This window comes from Rosa chinensis, chromosome 5 (genome assembly GCF_002994745.2).
Source record: "Rosa chinensis cultivar Old Blush chromosome 5, RchiOBHm-V2, whole genome shotgun sequence".
NCBI classification, from domain to species: domain Eukaryota; kingdom Viridiplantae; phylum Streptophyta; class Magnoliopsida; order Rosales; family Rosaceae; genus Rosa; species Rosa chinensis.
Window position 1 is genome coordinate 66,635,380 of NC_037092.1, and position 15,686 is coordinate 66,651,065.

A 15,686-nucleotide genomic window follows, 5' to 3' on the forward strand; every position below is an offset into this window, starting at 1 on the left:
TTTGGTTTTTTTTTTATTATTTTTTATTTTGTCTTCAGCCTATACACCACAGATTATAATAGGTTTATAAAAACAAAAAAAATACTCCAGGTGGTTGAAAGCCGCTAACTGGTCTACGATATTTGTAATATATCTCTGATAAAGTGAAGAATTTTAGGATATATCCCCAATAAAGTGAAGAAATATTTGTAAAAAATAATTTTACACATTATCTGTAAATAAATTTATTGGATATATATCACAAATATCGTAGACCAAAAATGATTTTACACATATATTTCTTCACTTTATTAGGGATATACAGATATTTATTTACAGATAATGTGTAAAATTATTTTTATAAATATTTCTTCACTTTATTGGGGATATATCCTAAAATTCTTCACTTTATCAGAGATATATTACAAATATCATAGACCAGTTAGCAGCTTTCAACCACCTAGAGTATTTTTTTGTTTTTATAAACTTATTATAATTTGTGGCGTATAGGTTGAAGACAAAATAAAAATGAAAAAAAAAAAAAACTAAAAAAAGAAAAAAAAATTTATTTTTTATTTTTTTATGTTGAAATGACCATTTTAACCCTCAAAAGTCAAACTTAACGTCCAATTTGGACGGAACAGTAAAAATTGGACACGACTGATTGAAATTGAAAAGTTCAGGGGGTAAAAATTCAAAATTGAAAGTAGAGGGGGTGAAATATTTCACCCCCAAACCTCAGGAGGGTAAACTGAAATTAATCCCTATTTTTATCTTTGACATTTTATAGCAACTACAATGTTAGTAGCTACACTAATGTTTAGAGTATTATCGTTCATTCATGACAAGTAAATGTGAAGTCCTCTTTCTCGTGGTTTACATAATAATGATGTTGTGGTCTCCTCATTATTACGCCTGAGCTAATTTAAAGGCTCGTAATTTGGCACCTGAGTTTAAAGTATGGCTCGAGTAGGATTGTAGCAGTGATTTGATGTTTTTGAGTTAAAACCCATATGTGCAATTGCTCTATATTCTATAACTTGACTCAGTACAACATGTTTGTAGCATCAAATCATCAATACTCTAAAATAGTCATAAAAACTAACAAAAGTACTACTGTCACAAAACTTACGAGGAATTGAAAATCAACAGGTTGGACACAAACTTAGACTTTAACGACTAATGGATTGATCAAACGGTACAAATGTGACGATAATCCTAAAGTCGTGTGAACTAAATTAGAGAAAACAAATTGCCTAATTCTTCAATGGAAAACATGTTTGACCGCTAGGATTTGTTTTGTATTCTCTATTGCGAACTTGTATCCAAATTCCAAATAGCTAGATAGAACCCTTCTATATGTTTGTGATGTAATGCATTATTTCAAAGTGTATTATCGTCTCATGTTCTGAAGTGTTGCTTAAAAGACAAGCTCCACTCTAAATATGCTTTGTCTTTTTCTTAATGGCAATGAAAAGACATCAACATCAGCCAATGAACTACTCAGTTGGATCTAACACAACTCCATGATCGAAAAAAGAACTCTTTTCTCTTTCTTCTTACGTTTTTTCCTCCAAACTGTTTCTGGCTATCTAAAAGTATATTTATAAAAAAAATTGCCAAATAAAAATTGATAAATGAAACTTTTTCCTTTACAAGATGTATTTTATGTTTATATTGCACATATCAGATTGCCAAATGGTTTTTATTTAGCCAATGATTTACAGTACTAATTCCTGAAAGCCAACGATGCCTTGTTTTGGTGAAAGTTGTGTGGCTATATGCATTTCTCATATTGAGAGAGTGAAGAATTATCTAGTGATTTTTTAAGAAATGTGTCATACATGCATTTTGAGATAAAAATCCTTATCCATTCTTCTTCTGGATGGAATTGAAATTTATATTTTTTATTATACGCTAATTTATTGTTTAGTATTATTATTTTTCTTTTGCGCCCGGTTTCAATGGATTTAAATGAAGGAATGCATGCTCTATAGCTCAAACTAAAATTATGGATATTGGTTTTATTTAGATAAATGCTAGACACGTAGAGGTCAATCAGTTAAAGTCATTGCAGCTGAAAGTAACCAAAATCGAATTGATATATCGATTAACCAACTATGTCACAATCGGTTCTCAATTTATTTTTTTACCAATCAATCTAAAAAATAAAATAAAAATGATAATATCGGTTGAGTTTTTTTTTTTTTTTTTTGAGAAGATAATATCGGTTGAGTTAGCTGTGATAAAACCGAATTTTCTTTTAGTAGCGATCCACTTAATTGTCACCTGACTCCGATCGTAGTGTTAAAAAACCGAACCGATGGATCAAATCCCTCTGTAGTGATCCTCTTGGTGTATACCCGGATCCGAATGCTTTATAACCAGACTTGCCTGCCAAAGTCGTAACTAACCCACTGCGGCTCCACCGAAAAATAATAATAAAAAAGAAAATGGAAAGAAGAGGCAAAGCGTTTATAATATTCCAACTTCGACCGAGAGCCTTGAAAGTGATGCGAACTCTCCGATTCTAATGGCAGTTGGCAACAAAAATAAGCAAAACACCCGAAACTGAAACACCGTCACTCTCTCTCTCTCTCACAGCATCGAAGAAGCAGTTTCAGATCTGAGAAGACAGCGAGAGCGACTCTCAGATCCAAATCGCCGAACGCCGGGGCGGTTTTCCGGTGTGGTCAAAAATGGAGAAGTTCCTGGACAAGTTGCCCTCCATGGATCTGATGCGCTCCGAGAAGATGACCTTCGTCCAGCTCATCATCCCCGTCGAGTCTGCTCACCGCACCATTTCCTATCTCGGCGAAATCGGCCTCCTCCAATTCCGTGACGTAAGTTTCCGATCCGTTATTACATTGATTTCTGTTTGATTTGGTATCGTAAGGGAGAATTTTGCATCGGATTTTGTTTCATTGTGTGGTTTAAGTAGTCGTAGTATGTCCTAGGAGTCGCGATTGAGAAATTTAGAAAGGAATAGTAGAGTTTTATCACGAATTTCGATTTTCGGGTTTGAAGAATGTATATTTCGAATTGAAACTGTTGCTTGATCCTAAGGATGGTTGCTTTGATTGTTAGGCTCTGTTAGGCTCATTGACGTAGTTTATATGTAGGAATCAATTTTACATGGACTGGAAGTGCATTGCGTATTCGAAGCTTTTTGCTGGGAATATTTTAGATCTGGTTGCATTGCATAAATTTTCAGTTAGAAAGGGGTTGCGTAGAGTTCTATTCTCTTCATTTCAAGAAGGAAAGGTTCCTTGGCATTTGTAATGGTAGATTAAGTATTATGTGGAAGTTGTACGCTAGCCTGATGGTGGAAAAATCAATTGCAAGTTTTGTGTAATAGGAATAATTTTGTTTTATATTTAAGCCTCACATTTGTCAATAAATATAAGTTTCTCTATGACTTAATTGGAGACAGCAAATTGGCAATTGCATAAGCTGTAGCTTTCTCTCAATCAAGGGATTTTGATTTTAATTATGTATTCCATTTGACTTGAATGTGTTCTTTTTATGTTTGTTTTAGATTAGGCTTGCCAACCTCAAGTAGTTATTACAAAACCATACTTATGTTTGCAAAGTGCTGCCATGATGGAAACTTGGCCTTTTGATTCTGTGAACACAGATCACCTCCTTTGGTGTCTGGGATTCGCATACATCAGTTTTTGAAGGAGTTTTGAGCACCACTTTACTTGACAAGTCAACCAGTAGATGGGTATTCTGCACACCGATATTTAATGCGGATTGTTTTGCAATTTTAATGTTCCCGGATTTACTTTATTGAACACTTAAGTGGGGTTATATACACTATCATATCCATTTAGAAATTAAATTTTGTGTACGAGTATGAGTAATTAGTCATTCATGATATGGTTTTCAAAGTGATACAAGAACAGTGCTGATGTACATGGATATTAATCACTATCTTAAAAGTTTATTATTCTAATATTTATAACTAGTATATAGAAAATGTTGCTGGTAGTTTGCATTAAACTGAGTATGTACTGGACTTGCTGTTGGACCTAACTACTTCATGACTTCAAATTTTACATTTTCTTTTGTTATAAATGAGTAATTGAAGGGAACAAGTTCTCAATATTATTAGCTCAATGGTGGATATAATAAACTGTCCCTAAAATCGTTTGGCCAAAATAAAAAAAGTTGCTTCTTTTTTGTGATTTGTAAATATTCTACTTTTACTGGTGTTTGTCTTGGACTATAGTGCAAATGTGGAAACTATCTAGCTGCACAAGGTATATAACAACAAAGTTTTGTCCCCTTTTCTAGGGCCACAACTCATGTATTTTTTGCATTTGAAACATGCTAAGAAAACACTGAAATCCTTATTCTTTCTTTTCTGGTATCTGGTGTATAGTTTCTTCATAGGAATTTGAAATACAGTCTCTTTGATTGCACTGATATACTCATGGTCATGTTCTTTTTCTCTTTTCCCTTTTCTTTGGCAGTTAAATGCTGATAAAAGCCCTTTCCAGCTAACCTTTGTTAATCAGGTATCCACTCGATCTCTTTGACTACAGTTGCAATGTCAATGTTTTGGACAGCAGCATCTTGCTTAAATAGTTTCACTTTTTCAGTTTTCAGAATGTTTGTATATACTTGTATGTTAAATGCCTGGTTTTTGCAATTTCCTTGGTATTGAGTGTAACAAGTCTGCCAGTTTTTTTACTTGCATGACATGAAGTTTAAGTAGCGATCTAGAAGAATAAGTAAGCGATTGATTACTCTGTTGTCCAACATTTAAAACTTGATTGTGTATGCTCCCATTGTGCTTGTTTAACGAAGATAACAATTTATGGATTTTAAACTAGGACATGATTCTATTGTATGTTTTCTCCACCTGCAATCTAAACTAATTGAAAACTGTTTATGTACTTATAAAATTCATAATTCTGATGACATTTGGAAGTTGAAACCAACTTCATTGAAAAGTTACTGAAGATTGTTTTATCATCATAATTCGATAGTTGGTGGCGAAGTTGTTCACAGTTAGCAATATTATTTATTTTATTTGTTTCTATTTTTGTGAGGATTTCCATAGGTGAAGCGATGTGCAGAGATGTCAAGAAAGCTGCGCTTTTTTAAGGATCAAATCAGTAAAGCTGGGCTGCTTGGGTCTATACGTCCTGTTTCACAACCAGATATCGAGTTGGAGGAATTAGAGGTCTATTTCTATATCGCTGCTCTAGCATTGTTCTTCCTCTTTCTCTGTCTGTAGTTTTAAGTTTGCAAGAGTAATAGTAATGTTAAGCTGGAACATATTGTTTAAAATGGCACTAACCAATTGCACCCTTATCCATGGAGCAATTTCTTGTAAACTGATAACATTCATGTTTGTATTTCTTAATTCCAGTTTCAACTTGGTGAGCACGAACATGAGCTAATTGAAATGAACTCTAATAGTGAAAGACTTCGACAATCATACAATGAGCTCCTGGAGTTCAAGATGGTATTACAAAAGGTAATATTCCTTTTTATTCTCTCCATATTGGTGGTGTATTTGCAGCCTCGTATCAGCTGTTCTGTTTTTAGTAGTTCATAAAATATTTGTGCTGCATGTGTGTGCATGGGTTAATTGAAGGCTAGGTTATGCCAACCCCCTTTTTTGTTGTTTATTAGAATGAAAACTAATCCCTTGGGAGCACCAAAAGGAATTAATTTTTCTTAAGTTAATAAAACATTTGTCACTATTTTCAACTTGATATGATGTCTCGATATTGTAGAAGCTAATAATCTTTTCTTAAGAAAGCACAAAACTAGTGATAGTGACTAGGAACCATAGTCTGGATGAAAAGAGATGCGTAGATGTCAGGTGGGTATTGTTAGACATTATCTCGGCTCGTGTTAGCTGGTCATACAATTTGTTGGTTTGCTTTAATTAAAATTCTATACTAACCTGTTAATTTTGTTGTTGTGTCAGAAAATTGCTATTTGATCTGTCTTAGGTTCATAGTCGAAAATGAAATAACTTTTTTTTTTTTTAGGTCTTAGTAATGTCAGTGGGTTTATGCAACTTCCATTTTACGATTCAATGCTTTCATTCATAAACTATATGTGAATTTATTTTTTTAGGAAGCAATAATTATAACCATTCCCTTTCAAATACTTTTTCCTGTGCCTTACCTATTTTGTGGGCAATTTCAGGCAATTGGTTTTCTTGTTTCAAGTAATAGCCATGCTGTCGCAGAGGAAACAGAACTAGAAGAGAATGTTTACTCAATGAATGATTATGGTGATTCAGTGTCATTGCTGGAGCAGGTAAATAATTAGCATGGCTTAATTTGGGTGCAAAACCTTTCTGTATCATTTAATTTGTAATTAATTATTACAGTACACAGGATATCAGACGGGGATCATCAGATCAATCTGGTTTGAATTTTGTTAGTGGGATTATTTGTAAATCTAAAGCTCTAAGGTTTGAGAGGATGCTGTTTCGTGCTACAAGGGGAAATATGCTTTTCAACCAAGCACCAGCAGATGAACATATCATGGATCCTTTATCTACTGAAATGGTTTCATTCCGCCTCAGTATTATCAATATCTGCTTTTTGATTGTGCAAGATCAAATTTACTAATTCCTTTAATTATTTCAGGTTGAGCAGACAGTTTTTGTAGTCTTCTTCTCAGGGTTGCAGGCAAAAGCAAAGATTCTGAAAATTTGTGAGGCCTTTGGTGCAAATTGCTACCCTGTTCCTGAAGATATAACTAAGCAGAGGCAAATAACTAGAGAAGTAAGTAAATAGTATCAGTTGGCCTCGGAATATTGGCAGTTTATATTATCTTGAATGGGAGAGAACTTCAAGCTTAAAGAGACGGTGTTTTTTCCTCAAGAGAATAAATAAAAAAGAATGATCTTTTAGTTTTTTGGTTCCAACATGTCACAAAACTTCTCATTCTGCTATCTGAATGGTAGATCTTGACAAGCGCTTGATAGCCTCATCCCTTCAATACTTCATGCTCTAAATAGCTTCTGTTTGCAGGTCTTGGTTAACATGATAGTGTCTTTAACGTAGAGATTATTACCAAAGAGATATATTATAGTAACAAATAATCAATACTCTTCGATCATGCATTCATGCTTAAAGTACCAGGTTTTCTTTTGCAGGTTTCATCACGTCTTGCTGAATTGGAAGCAACTTTGGATGCAGGGATTCGCCACAGAAATAAGGCCCTTACTTCTGTAGGGTTTCACTTGGCAAAATGGATGAACATGGTAAGCTGTTGCTACTTTTTCCCCCTCTTGTTAACTAATATTGCATTCATCTGAGATACAAAGAATATTGATTTATTATGACAAAAGGTGGGAGTGTGGTTGAGCTATATCCCTATATTACAACTATGTCATGTTTTCTACTTGTTCTCAGGTAAGAAGGGAGAAAGCTGTATATGATACATTGAACATGTTAAACTTTGATGTTACCAAAAAATGCCTTGTTGGAGAAGGCTGGTGTCCTATATTTGCAAAAACAAAGGTAATTTATTTTTGGTATTATTTTTCTATTCCATCATTACTTTTGTGTGGGATGTTTAGATACCGTGCCTTTGCCCATAATTTTTACAGTAATACAATAGTTTTTTTTTTTTTTTTTTTTTGGGATTAGGTCTCATTAAATCTTCTATCTCCATCTATACTATTATTTAAGAGAAGAGTTTTGTCAACCATGACTGACTTATTTATTGATTATGTATTTGTGAGATGTAACTAATTAACTTTTAATACATGAATGTATGCTCACGTAAGTATTGTTGTTACATATCAAAGGTCTTTCTAATTATTTATTTATTTATTTTATGTATGGAAGAATAATATTGCTAAATTTACAAAAATTTAGTTATCGTATGTAAATAATCCAATTACTAAGGCAAAATCAGATCTTGCCTATCTTTTATGCTTTACTAAGGGGTCATTGCAAAGATCTGATTTTAGCACTGGTGGATCTTCTGAATAATGTTAATGGTAAATGCATCTTTAAAATATCTTTAAATTCTTTCTGCTCATTATTAATAATTTTTACTTTTTGCTTTTCTTAATCTTTTTTTATCCAACAGATTCAGGAGGCATTGGAACGTGCAACATTTGATAGCAATTCACAAGTGGGTGTAATATTTCATGTGATGGATGCAATAGAATCACCTCCTACATATTTTAGAACCAACAACTTCACAAGTGCATTTCAGGAAATTGTTGATGCATATGGGTTAGTTAAAATATACCACTTATGAAGTTTTATTCTTTCTTTACTTATGAAAAACAAAGTTGTTTTTAGATTAGTGCATAATTTTCGTTGCAATAACAGGCAAGGGATCTTACAAATGGTGGGATTCTGGATGAATTCTGTTTGTTCACGATTATTTAGATAGGGTTAATATAAGGATGGAATATGAATGCATGGTGGGTATCTGCCACATGGATTTTAGTATATAACTAAATTCTGATAATCTTGTTTTTGTCCTCACATGTAACAAAATTTAAATCGGTAATTTCATTTAAAACATCAGTTAACATTGTAGAATGTTAGGTAAAGTTGCGAGTTGTATGAAATCATTGCAGCAGATTGCATTGGGATTAGAAAAAAAAGAAAGGAACAAAGAGAAGATGGTCAGTTCCAGAGTGCGTGATGGGGCAAGAATTCTCAATTTAGTAGCTATAGTGTTAGGTGTTTTTATAACAAAGAATTGTGTGTATATCAATATATAAATTAAATTGCCATTTAGAGCAAGTCATTAGCTAGCTGTGCTATAATCAGTTCAAGCCATGGAACTGATATGTGTCTAATGAATTTGGCAGTGTAGCAAGATATCAAGAAGCAAATCCTGCAGTGTACACTGTTATTACATTTCCATTTCTTTTCGCTGTGATGTTTGGGGACTGGGGTCATGGAATATGCTTGTTGATGGGAGCATTAGTTCTTATAGCCCGTGAAAGAAAGCTCAGTGCTCAGGTCTGTCTCTTTCCAAATTCTTGCCCTGAAATTTAAGAGGAAATTTATCATCTGAGAAACTTGTGGCTTTCCCACTTTTCTTACTGTTATAATAATAATTATTATTAATCCTTAACAGAAACTCGGGAGCTTTATGGAGATGCTATTTGGTGGGCGTTATGTACTTCTTTTAATGTCTCTGTTCTCAATTTACTGTGGGTTGATTTACAATGAGTTCTTCTCTGTCCCTTTTCACATATTTGGTGGGTCTGCTTACAAATGCAGAGATGCTTCTTGCAGGTAGTTTTTATTTTAGATCTTCAATTACTAGCACTTTTCTGTTGATTTTTCTGGCTTCAACTGTACTTGAGTATATATTTTCCTTTTTACATATGTAGTTGTTGTATATTGTATATGATCTGCTCCTATAGTCTGTCTAGTGGAGATGTGAATTAAATAGGTTTTTTTTTTAGTTATATAGTAATTGTTGTCTAGAAGAACTTTTAGGCATCCTGTTCGGTGCTAGCTGGATTCTCCATTTCTCTTTGTAGTATGGGGAATCTCTCATACATATTGTGTACTGTTAAGGTAATTTCATCAGTGGGCCTATAATGTGCAAGAATGTTGTGGTAACTCATTCCCAACATAGGAGACATCTATGTTATTTGGATGTTTTGGAATATACTTATATGCTGGACATGTGTCAGTTGCGTTTATGTGTTGTAACATGTATTGAAGTCATCTGCAGCGGCTTGCTTAGATAAATATGCTTTGGGATATTAGGTTTCTGGATTTTATGTGCTTCTGTCATTGCACTGCTTTTCCACATTATGTATTTTATTTGAAACTTCGTGTTTGCATCACCCAGAAGTATTATACCAATTCACTGATCTAAAAGTTAATTATTCTCTACCATTCTGGATGGGTGGGGACCTCATCTTGTCTTGATTTAGGAGTTTGGTGTTGTACTACTTAGGACTGTCTGGTCACTGTTTTTGCTTCATACCCATCAGGAAGCTTTGCTTTTCTTGCAACTAGCACCCCTTTCCCCATGCCACATTTTATTCAAATTGATTACTGAATTCTGATTTTACTTAAGTTATAACTGTCCTTCAGGCATTTATTATTATGTTGTGGTTATGCATTCCCACTGGGTGAACATATGGCATTTCTCAGATGAAAGCTGACTAAATATTGTCATGTATTCTTAAAATCTGTCTTCTTGCGAGCAGTGATGCACACACTGTTGGCTTAATCAAGTACAGAGATCCATACCCATTTGGTGTGGATCCTAGTTGGCGTGGAAGTCGTTCAGAACTGCCCTTTTTGAATTCTCTCAAAATGAAATTGTCTATTTTGTTGGGTGTGACGCAAATGAACGTAGGAATTATTCTCAGTTACTTCAATGCACGGTTTTTCAGCAGCTCAATTGATATAAGGTGTGTGTCTCTTCTCTTCATATGTTTTTCATTTTCCCCATTGTTGTCTTTACTTGCAATTGAAGTTGACAGGAATTTGACTTTTTTGTATTGGGCATCTTCTTAATTATTAGGTACCAGTTTGTGCCGCAGATGATCTTCCTTAACAGTCTTTTTGGATATCTTTCACTTCTAGTTGTCATCAAGTGGTGCACCGGCTCTAAGGCTGACCTCTATCATGTAATGATTTACATGTTCTTAAGTCCAACTGATGATCTTGGGGAAAATCAGTTGTTTTGGGGCCAAAGACCACTTCAGGCATGAGTTTTAACTCTCTTGGTTGTTACTTTGTGTACTCAGTTGTTTCGGTTTTTAATTTATGTTACAGTTAACAGGGCTCTGCTTTTGCAGATCATTTTGTTACTCTTGGCTCTAATTGCAGTCCCCTGGATGCTCTTTCCAAAACCTTTCATTTTGAGGAAGCGTCATACAGAGGTACTGTGCTATTATTTGGCCAGCATCTGTTTCAGAGTTTTAAGAAAATCACTAAAGCGATGAAAGTTACAAAAACTTTGATCAGATGTTTCTTTTTGTTGTAAATATTAAAACAAAAATTGAATATTAGATAATTAGTATCCCAACTCGTTTTATGGACTCAGTTTAGGGTATATTAGTGTTTGACTACGTAAAGCTATTTGACTGGAGACATGAGGAGCTTGGGAGGATATAATACTATGCTTACCTCTTATTTTCCAGAGGTTTCAAGGTCGCACATATGGGATGCTTGGTACCTCTGAAATGGATCTTGACGTGGAAACTGATCCTGTGAGGCAACATCATGAGGAGTTTAATTTCAGTGAGGTGTTTGTGCACCAGATGATACACTCCATAGAGTTTGTTCTTGGTGCAGTTTCAAATACGGCGTCCTACCTTCGATTGTGGGCTTTGAGGTATACCTGTGCTTAATTCACTGTATTTGTGCTTATTATGTGGTTTTCTTTATCCATAGTGCTATTTCTTAATCTCTTTCACTGCTCTTACAGCTTGGCCCACTCAGAGTTGTCAACTGTGTTCTATGAGAAAGTCCTTCTCCTCGCCTGGGGGTGAGTTCCAACCTTTCATTCTTTATCGTGGCATACACGCACTCAGCTTTTTAGTTTTCTCTTCCTTTCTTTTTTTTTTCTTCATTCTTTTATCTGATCATGCCCTTCAATTACTAATGGTTCTTTGGAAAAATAATTGTAACAGGTATGACAGCTTTATCATCCGGTTAATTGGGTTAGCAGTTTTTGCCTTTGCAACTGCCTTCATATTGCTCATGATGGAGACACTCAGCGCTTTTCTTCATGCCTTGCGTCTTCATTGGGTGGAATTTCAAAATAAGTTCTACCTTGGTGATGGGTATAAGTTCAAACCTTTTTCCTTCGCCTCCATAGCTACTGAGGATGAAGATTAGTCCACTTGTATAACAGTTTTCTTAGTTCCGGAAGTGTATGTTGCATGGAGAAGGCAGTGGTACTTCTCAATACCAAAATGCAATCGATAGAAGCCCCATTTTGGGTGGCATAGAGGAAGAGGATGCATGCATCTTTGGTTAACATGTTTTGGTCTTCTCGATTTTGACCTAGAAATGTAAAGTCCTGGCTCATATTCTTTTGGTGTATTGGTTTGGTACAAAAGGGTTCCACAGAGTCATGGTTCCCCTTCACAGGTATATTTACTTAACTGTACCTCTTTTATGTCTTGTCGAAAGGGAAGGGAGAGGATTAGATCCACCAATTGTAAAGAGGAGCTTGGGAATCATTATACAATGTAGGCTTTTCTGGGATCTTAGTTTATTTAGCTTACACACATGCACGTGAAGTGCGGATTTTGCTGGGAACTGACCTCGAATTCTTTATAAATATTGATGTATAAGTCTAGTCATGAATCACAATCTTAATGAAATTCATTTGTAAAAGCGGTGATCTTTGGGATAGTTTCATACTTTTAAGATGTTCATCTTTTATCAATTTGATGACGAGGAAATTCTACTCCTTGATAAACATGCTTACACCATAAGCACCCTATTACGTTACTGGGATTTTCCTACCCAAATCGCATCACCATCAGATGATCCCAAACAATCCTCTACGCATGCTTCAGTAATCAAATATAAGGTCTTCAGGAGGAACTCCATGTGAGCATCTGAAAATAATCATCACTTCTAGCTCGACTATTAGACTCCATAATCTGTATACAAGAAGTAAACATGAGGAAATGCAGGAGTCAGTTCTGTAACAACATATAAGTTTATTATGGGAAAGGCAACTATCTTTTACTCTGCGAGACAGCGAGAGATTGAGAAAGCACCTGTGTAATGTTGTCAGGCAGTGGAGATGCATGATCATTTGCCATAGGAGTCCAGAGCTTTAGATTGTTTCCCGATCCGCCGGTGGTAATGACCGGATTATGTGGATGCGGCTGAATGTCATGTACACCGAGAGAATCGCCCATCATAACACGAATAAGTTCACCTCCATTCTTCTTCCATATGAAAATATGGCCGCAATAACTCCCACTCAAGACATACTCATCATTTGGCCCAAAGAAACTCACTCTACATGTGTTTATATTTCTATGACCAACGAATTGTTCTGGCATGTCAAGCTCCGCCATGTCTTTAGGTAGGAACGATGGGGAATGACCCAACCCCATATTCTTCTGGAACAGATAAATGTGCTCATCACTATAACTCACAAGTAGCTCACCGGAGTTGGAGTACGCCAACCCCGTGATCATAAAATGGGTTGTCTGAATCAGGTGAGCAGGGCGAAATGTGTTCACAGGTTTAACTAAACCACCTGAAGCATCCTGCCAGCATTTTCTCATGTCATAGACGCGTGCATACGCATCATTGCCTCCTAGACAAAAGTAGTTTGGATTCCATGGGTCAATCACCATGTCATACAAATCTAACATGAAAGGATGCTGCTCTCCTCTTATCAATTTGGAGCAACTGAATAGCTTCGTAGCAGTATTGCTTCGCAGATCAAACTGCAAAAATTAAAATATGAGCTCTAAAACTAGGGCATCTGCAAGTAGCATATATAAAGAAAAGAAAAAGAAGCTATGTACGTGTTGAATAAAAGAATCGTCACCACAGCTGTAAAGTATGTTGGGGTTTCCAGGCTCTACGGCCAGCTTGTGAACAGCGCCTCTGTGACTCCCTAACCTTTTTGTATGAACTTGGCCATCCTCTAAGACCTCACGTAGCCTCACCTGTAAGGAAAGGATATAAGTGAAAGCATACGATGAGAGAAATTGCATACATAAGCCAAACTGGCATAGATTGCTACGAAGTTTTTAGAAATCATCTATGCAGCAGATATTGATCAGAATGATGAAAGTGATTCTAAAACCTTGAGTTCTTCCGAGTTAGAATTGATATGTATGGCCGTGGGAAATAAAAAGCTAGTCACTCAAATTTTCCTTCAAACACTTTCTCGCTTTGTTCTTCTATGCCTCTCGATCTTGTGCAACACAAAGGTCATTTCACTTCACACTCCCACATAGTCCAATACATCAATGTCTAAACACATGGTACAAACAACCTAATATTTAATGCTTCTTTGATCATCGGATTTCATCATTAGTTTTGTTAAATTTCTGATGATAATGAAGGGGGTCTGTCTGAAAGCCACTGTTTGCAGGTGCTTCTGTATAAACACGAAGCCATTAGACTCTGTACATAAACTAAGTTCTTCATGTATTAATCTTAAAAGAATTTCAAAGCGTTTTTATAACCTACAAAAGTTTTGAACTCTTTCTGCCAAATGCTATTAAAACACTTTTGATGTTCTAACTTCTGAAAGACTTTTAAAACTGCAAAAGCACAAACAATGCACATCCAATATAAACTGTGTTTGAGCCCAAAAGTAATTTTGGCAAGATCCTTTAGTGGATTTAGCATAGCGGGCCGATACCTGCGGCCCAAAAATAAGCCTACTTGGGTTTGGGTTACAGCTTCGCCCATTCCGTAATCCAGAAGGAAAACGAAACCTTATTGGAGTCAAGTAGCAGAGATTGAATAGGAATCTTCAATCAATAATCCTTCGGTAGCAAGGAACAGTCGAAGACCTAGGTATAAATACTAGGGTTCAAGGACACAAAGGGGACCTCTCTCTCTCAACTCAACTAATCCCAGCGATTACAAAGCCTCCCCGGAGCAAACCTTCAACCTCGTTGAAACCCGGTGACCGCGCGCCAGTCCTAGTCTCTCCAAGAGCCGACTGTCAGCATCACCAGATCAACCCGGCGACCGTGCTTCCAGTCCTAGTCTCCTCGCGAGCCGACTGCCAGTGCTACTGCCACCGACATAACCAGCGAAGCAAGGGTAACGCCCTCGCAACCCAGCAAAGCTAAAGTCACGCTTTAGCAAAACCCGTGCTTTCTCACAACTTCCCAGTGATTGCTCTGCTTAGTCTACAACACTAAGTATCGATACAGTGAACGCGAAGAGATCACACCCAAAGTCCTTATCCGTAAGGCAGAAGTCCTTTCCCAAAAGGCTAGAGAAGAACCCTGTGGTGAGGTTGGTGCTCTCCTCACCCACAGCGCTTGAAGAAGAAGTCAGGTCAAGGGACTACCCCGACGACTGCACCCCACGGTGCTGGCACGCCTGCGCAATCACACGCTCAAAAGAGACAGTTTTCACCCCTACCGGATTTTCGCGTCAAACATTTTGGCACGCCCAGTGGGACACTGCAATAGTGTCTTTTCGTGAACGTAGCCATTGGGAAGTCTAGCGAAAACCTTTACCAAAAGGTTTACGCTAACTGCTCAAAACACAAGACCTCCAGTTACAGACCGCACTCTCGCGCGGACTGTCGTGGTCTTTCCGAAGAACAAGTGACTCAGCAATTGGCTTACCCCACCTGTTCATCCAACATGTCAACTGAACAAGGAAAGGATCATCCGCCCACTACTGAGGGCCAGAATGTTGATACCAATCAGGTCAGCGAACCTGTTATCCCTACCACCGTTGCTACCACAGTGGGAAGTGGGGACGGAGAGGCTTTCGTTCCAAAGCCTATTCCAGAGGAAGCGTCCTCCAAAGTCAGGTTCGCAATCATCATGGAGAATATCGAAAGCCATCGCAAGAAGATGGACGCTGACTTCGCTAGAGAGACCGCAAAAACGGAGAAGCTCATACGAGAAATAGATCAGCGAGTTATCCGCCATACTGAGGAGACTAGGCAGCAGATCGCACAGTCAGAGAGTGCGGTGAAGGCACATGCTGCGAGCGTCGCTAGCGAGCAGGACCGGCGTCAAACACAGATTTTGGAGGCTATCGCCG

At 36.7% G+C, this 15,686-nt stretch overlaps 1 protein-coding gene across 2 annotated transcripts; it reads left to right on the forward strand.

Annotated features, from left to right (window-relative positions):
* Positions 1–2,430: 2,430 nt before the first annotated feature.
* LOC112164874 (V-type proton ATPase subunit a1) lies at positions 2,431–12,343 on the forward strand. Of its 2 annotated transcripts, XM_024301213.2 has the most exons (18): positions 2,432–2,822; positions 4,458–4,502; positions 5,051–5,173; positions 5,363–5,470; positions 6,154–6,267; positions 6,348–6,521; positions 6,603–6,740; positions 7,115–7,222; positions 7,374–7,481; positions 8,059–8,207; positions 8,798–8,951; positions 9,070–9,230; positions 10,163–10,369; positions 10,483–10,666; positions 10,760–10,843; positions 11,105–11,298; positions 11,392–11,451; positions 11,597–12,343. In XM_024301213.2, exons 1-18 carry the CDS (start codon positions 2,679–2,681, stop codon positions 11,802–11,804), a joined length of 2,463 nt encoding a protein of 820 aa, XP_024156981.1. In that variant the 5' UTR covers positions 2,432–2,678; the 3' UTR covers positions 11,805–12,343. The 2 variants fall into 2 exon arrangements, with proteins under 2 accessions (XP_040362255.1, XP_024156981.1); XM_040506321.1 differs by lacking the exons at positions 11,392–11,451; positions 11,597–12,343 and having other exon boundaries at positions 2,431–2,822; positions 10,744–10,843; positions 11,105–11,291.
* The last annotated feature ends 3,343 nt before the right edge of the window (positions 12,344–15,686 follow it).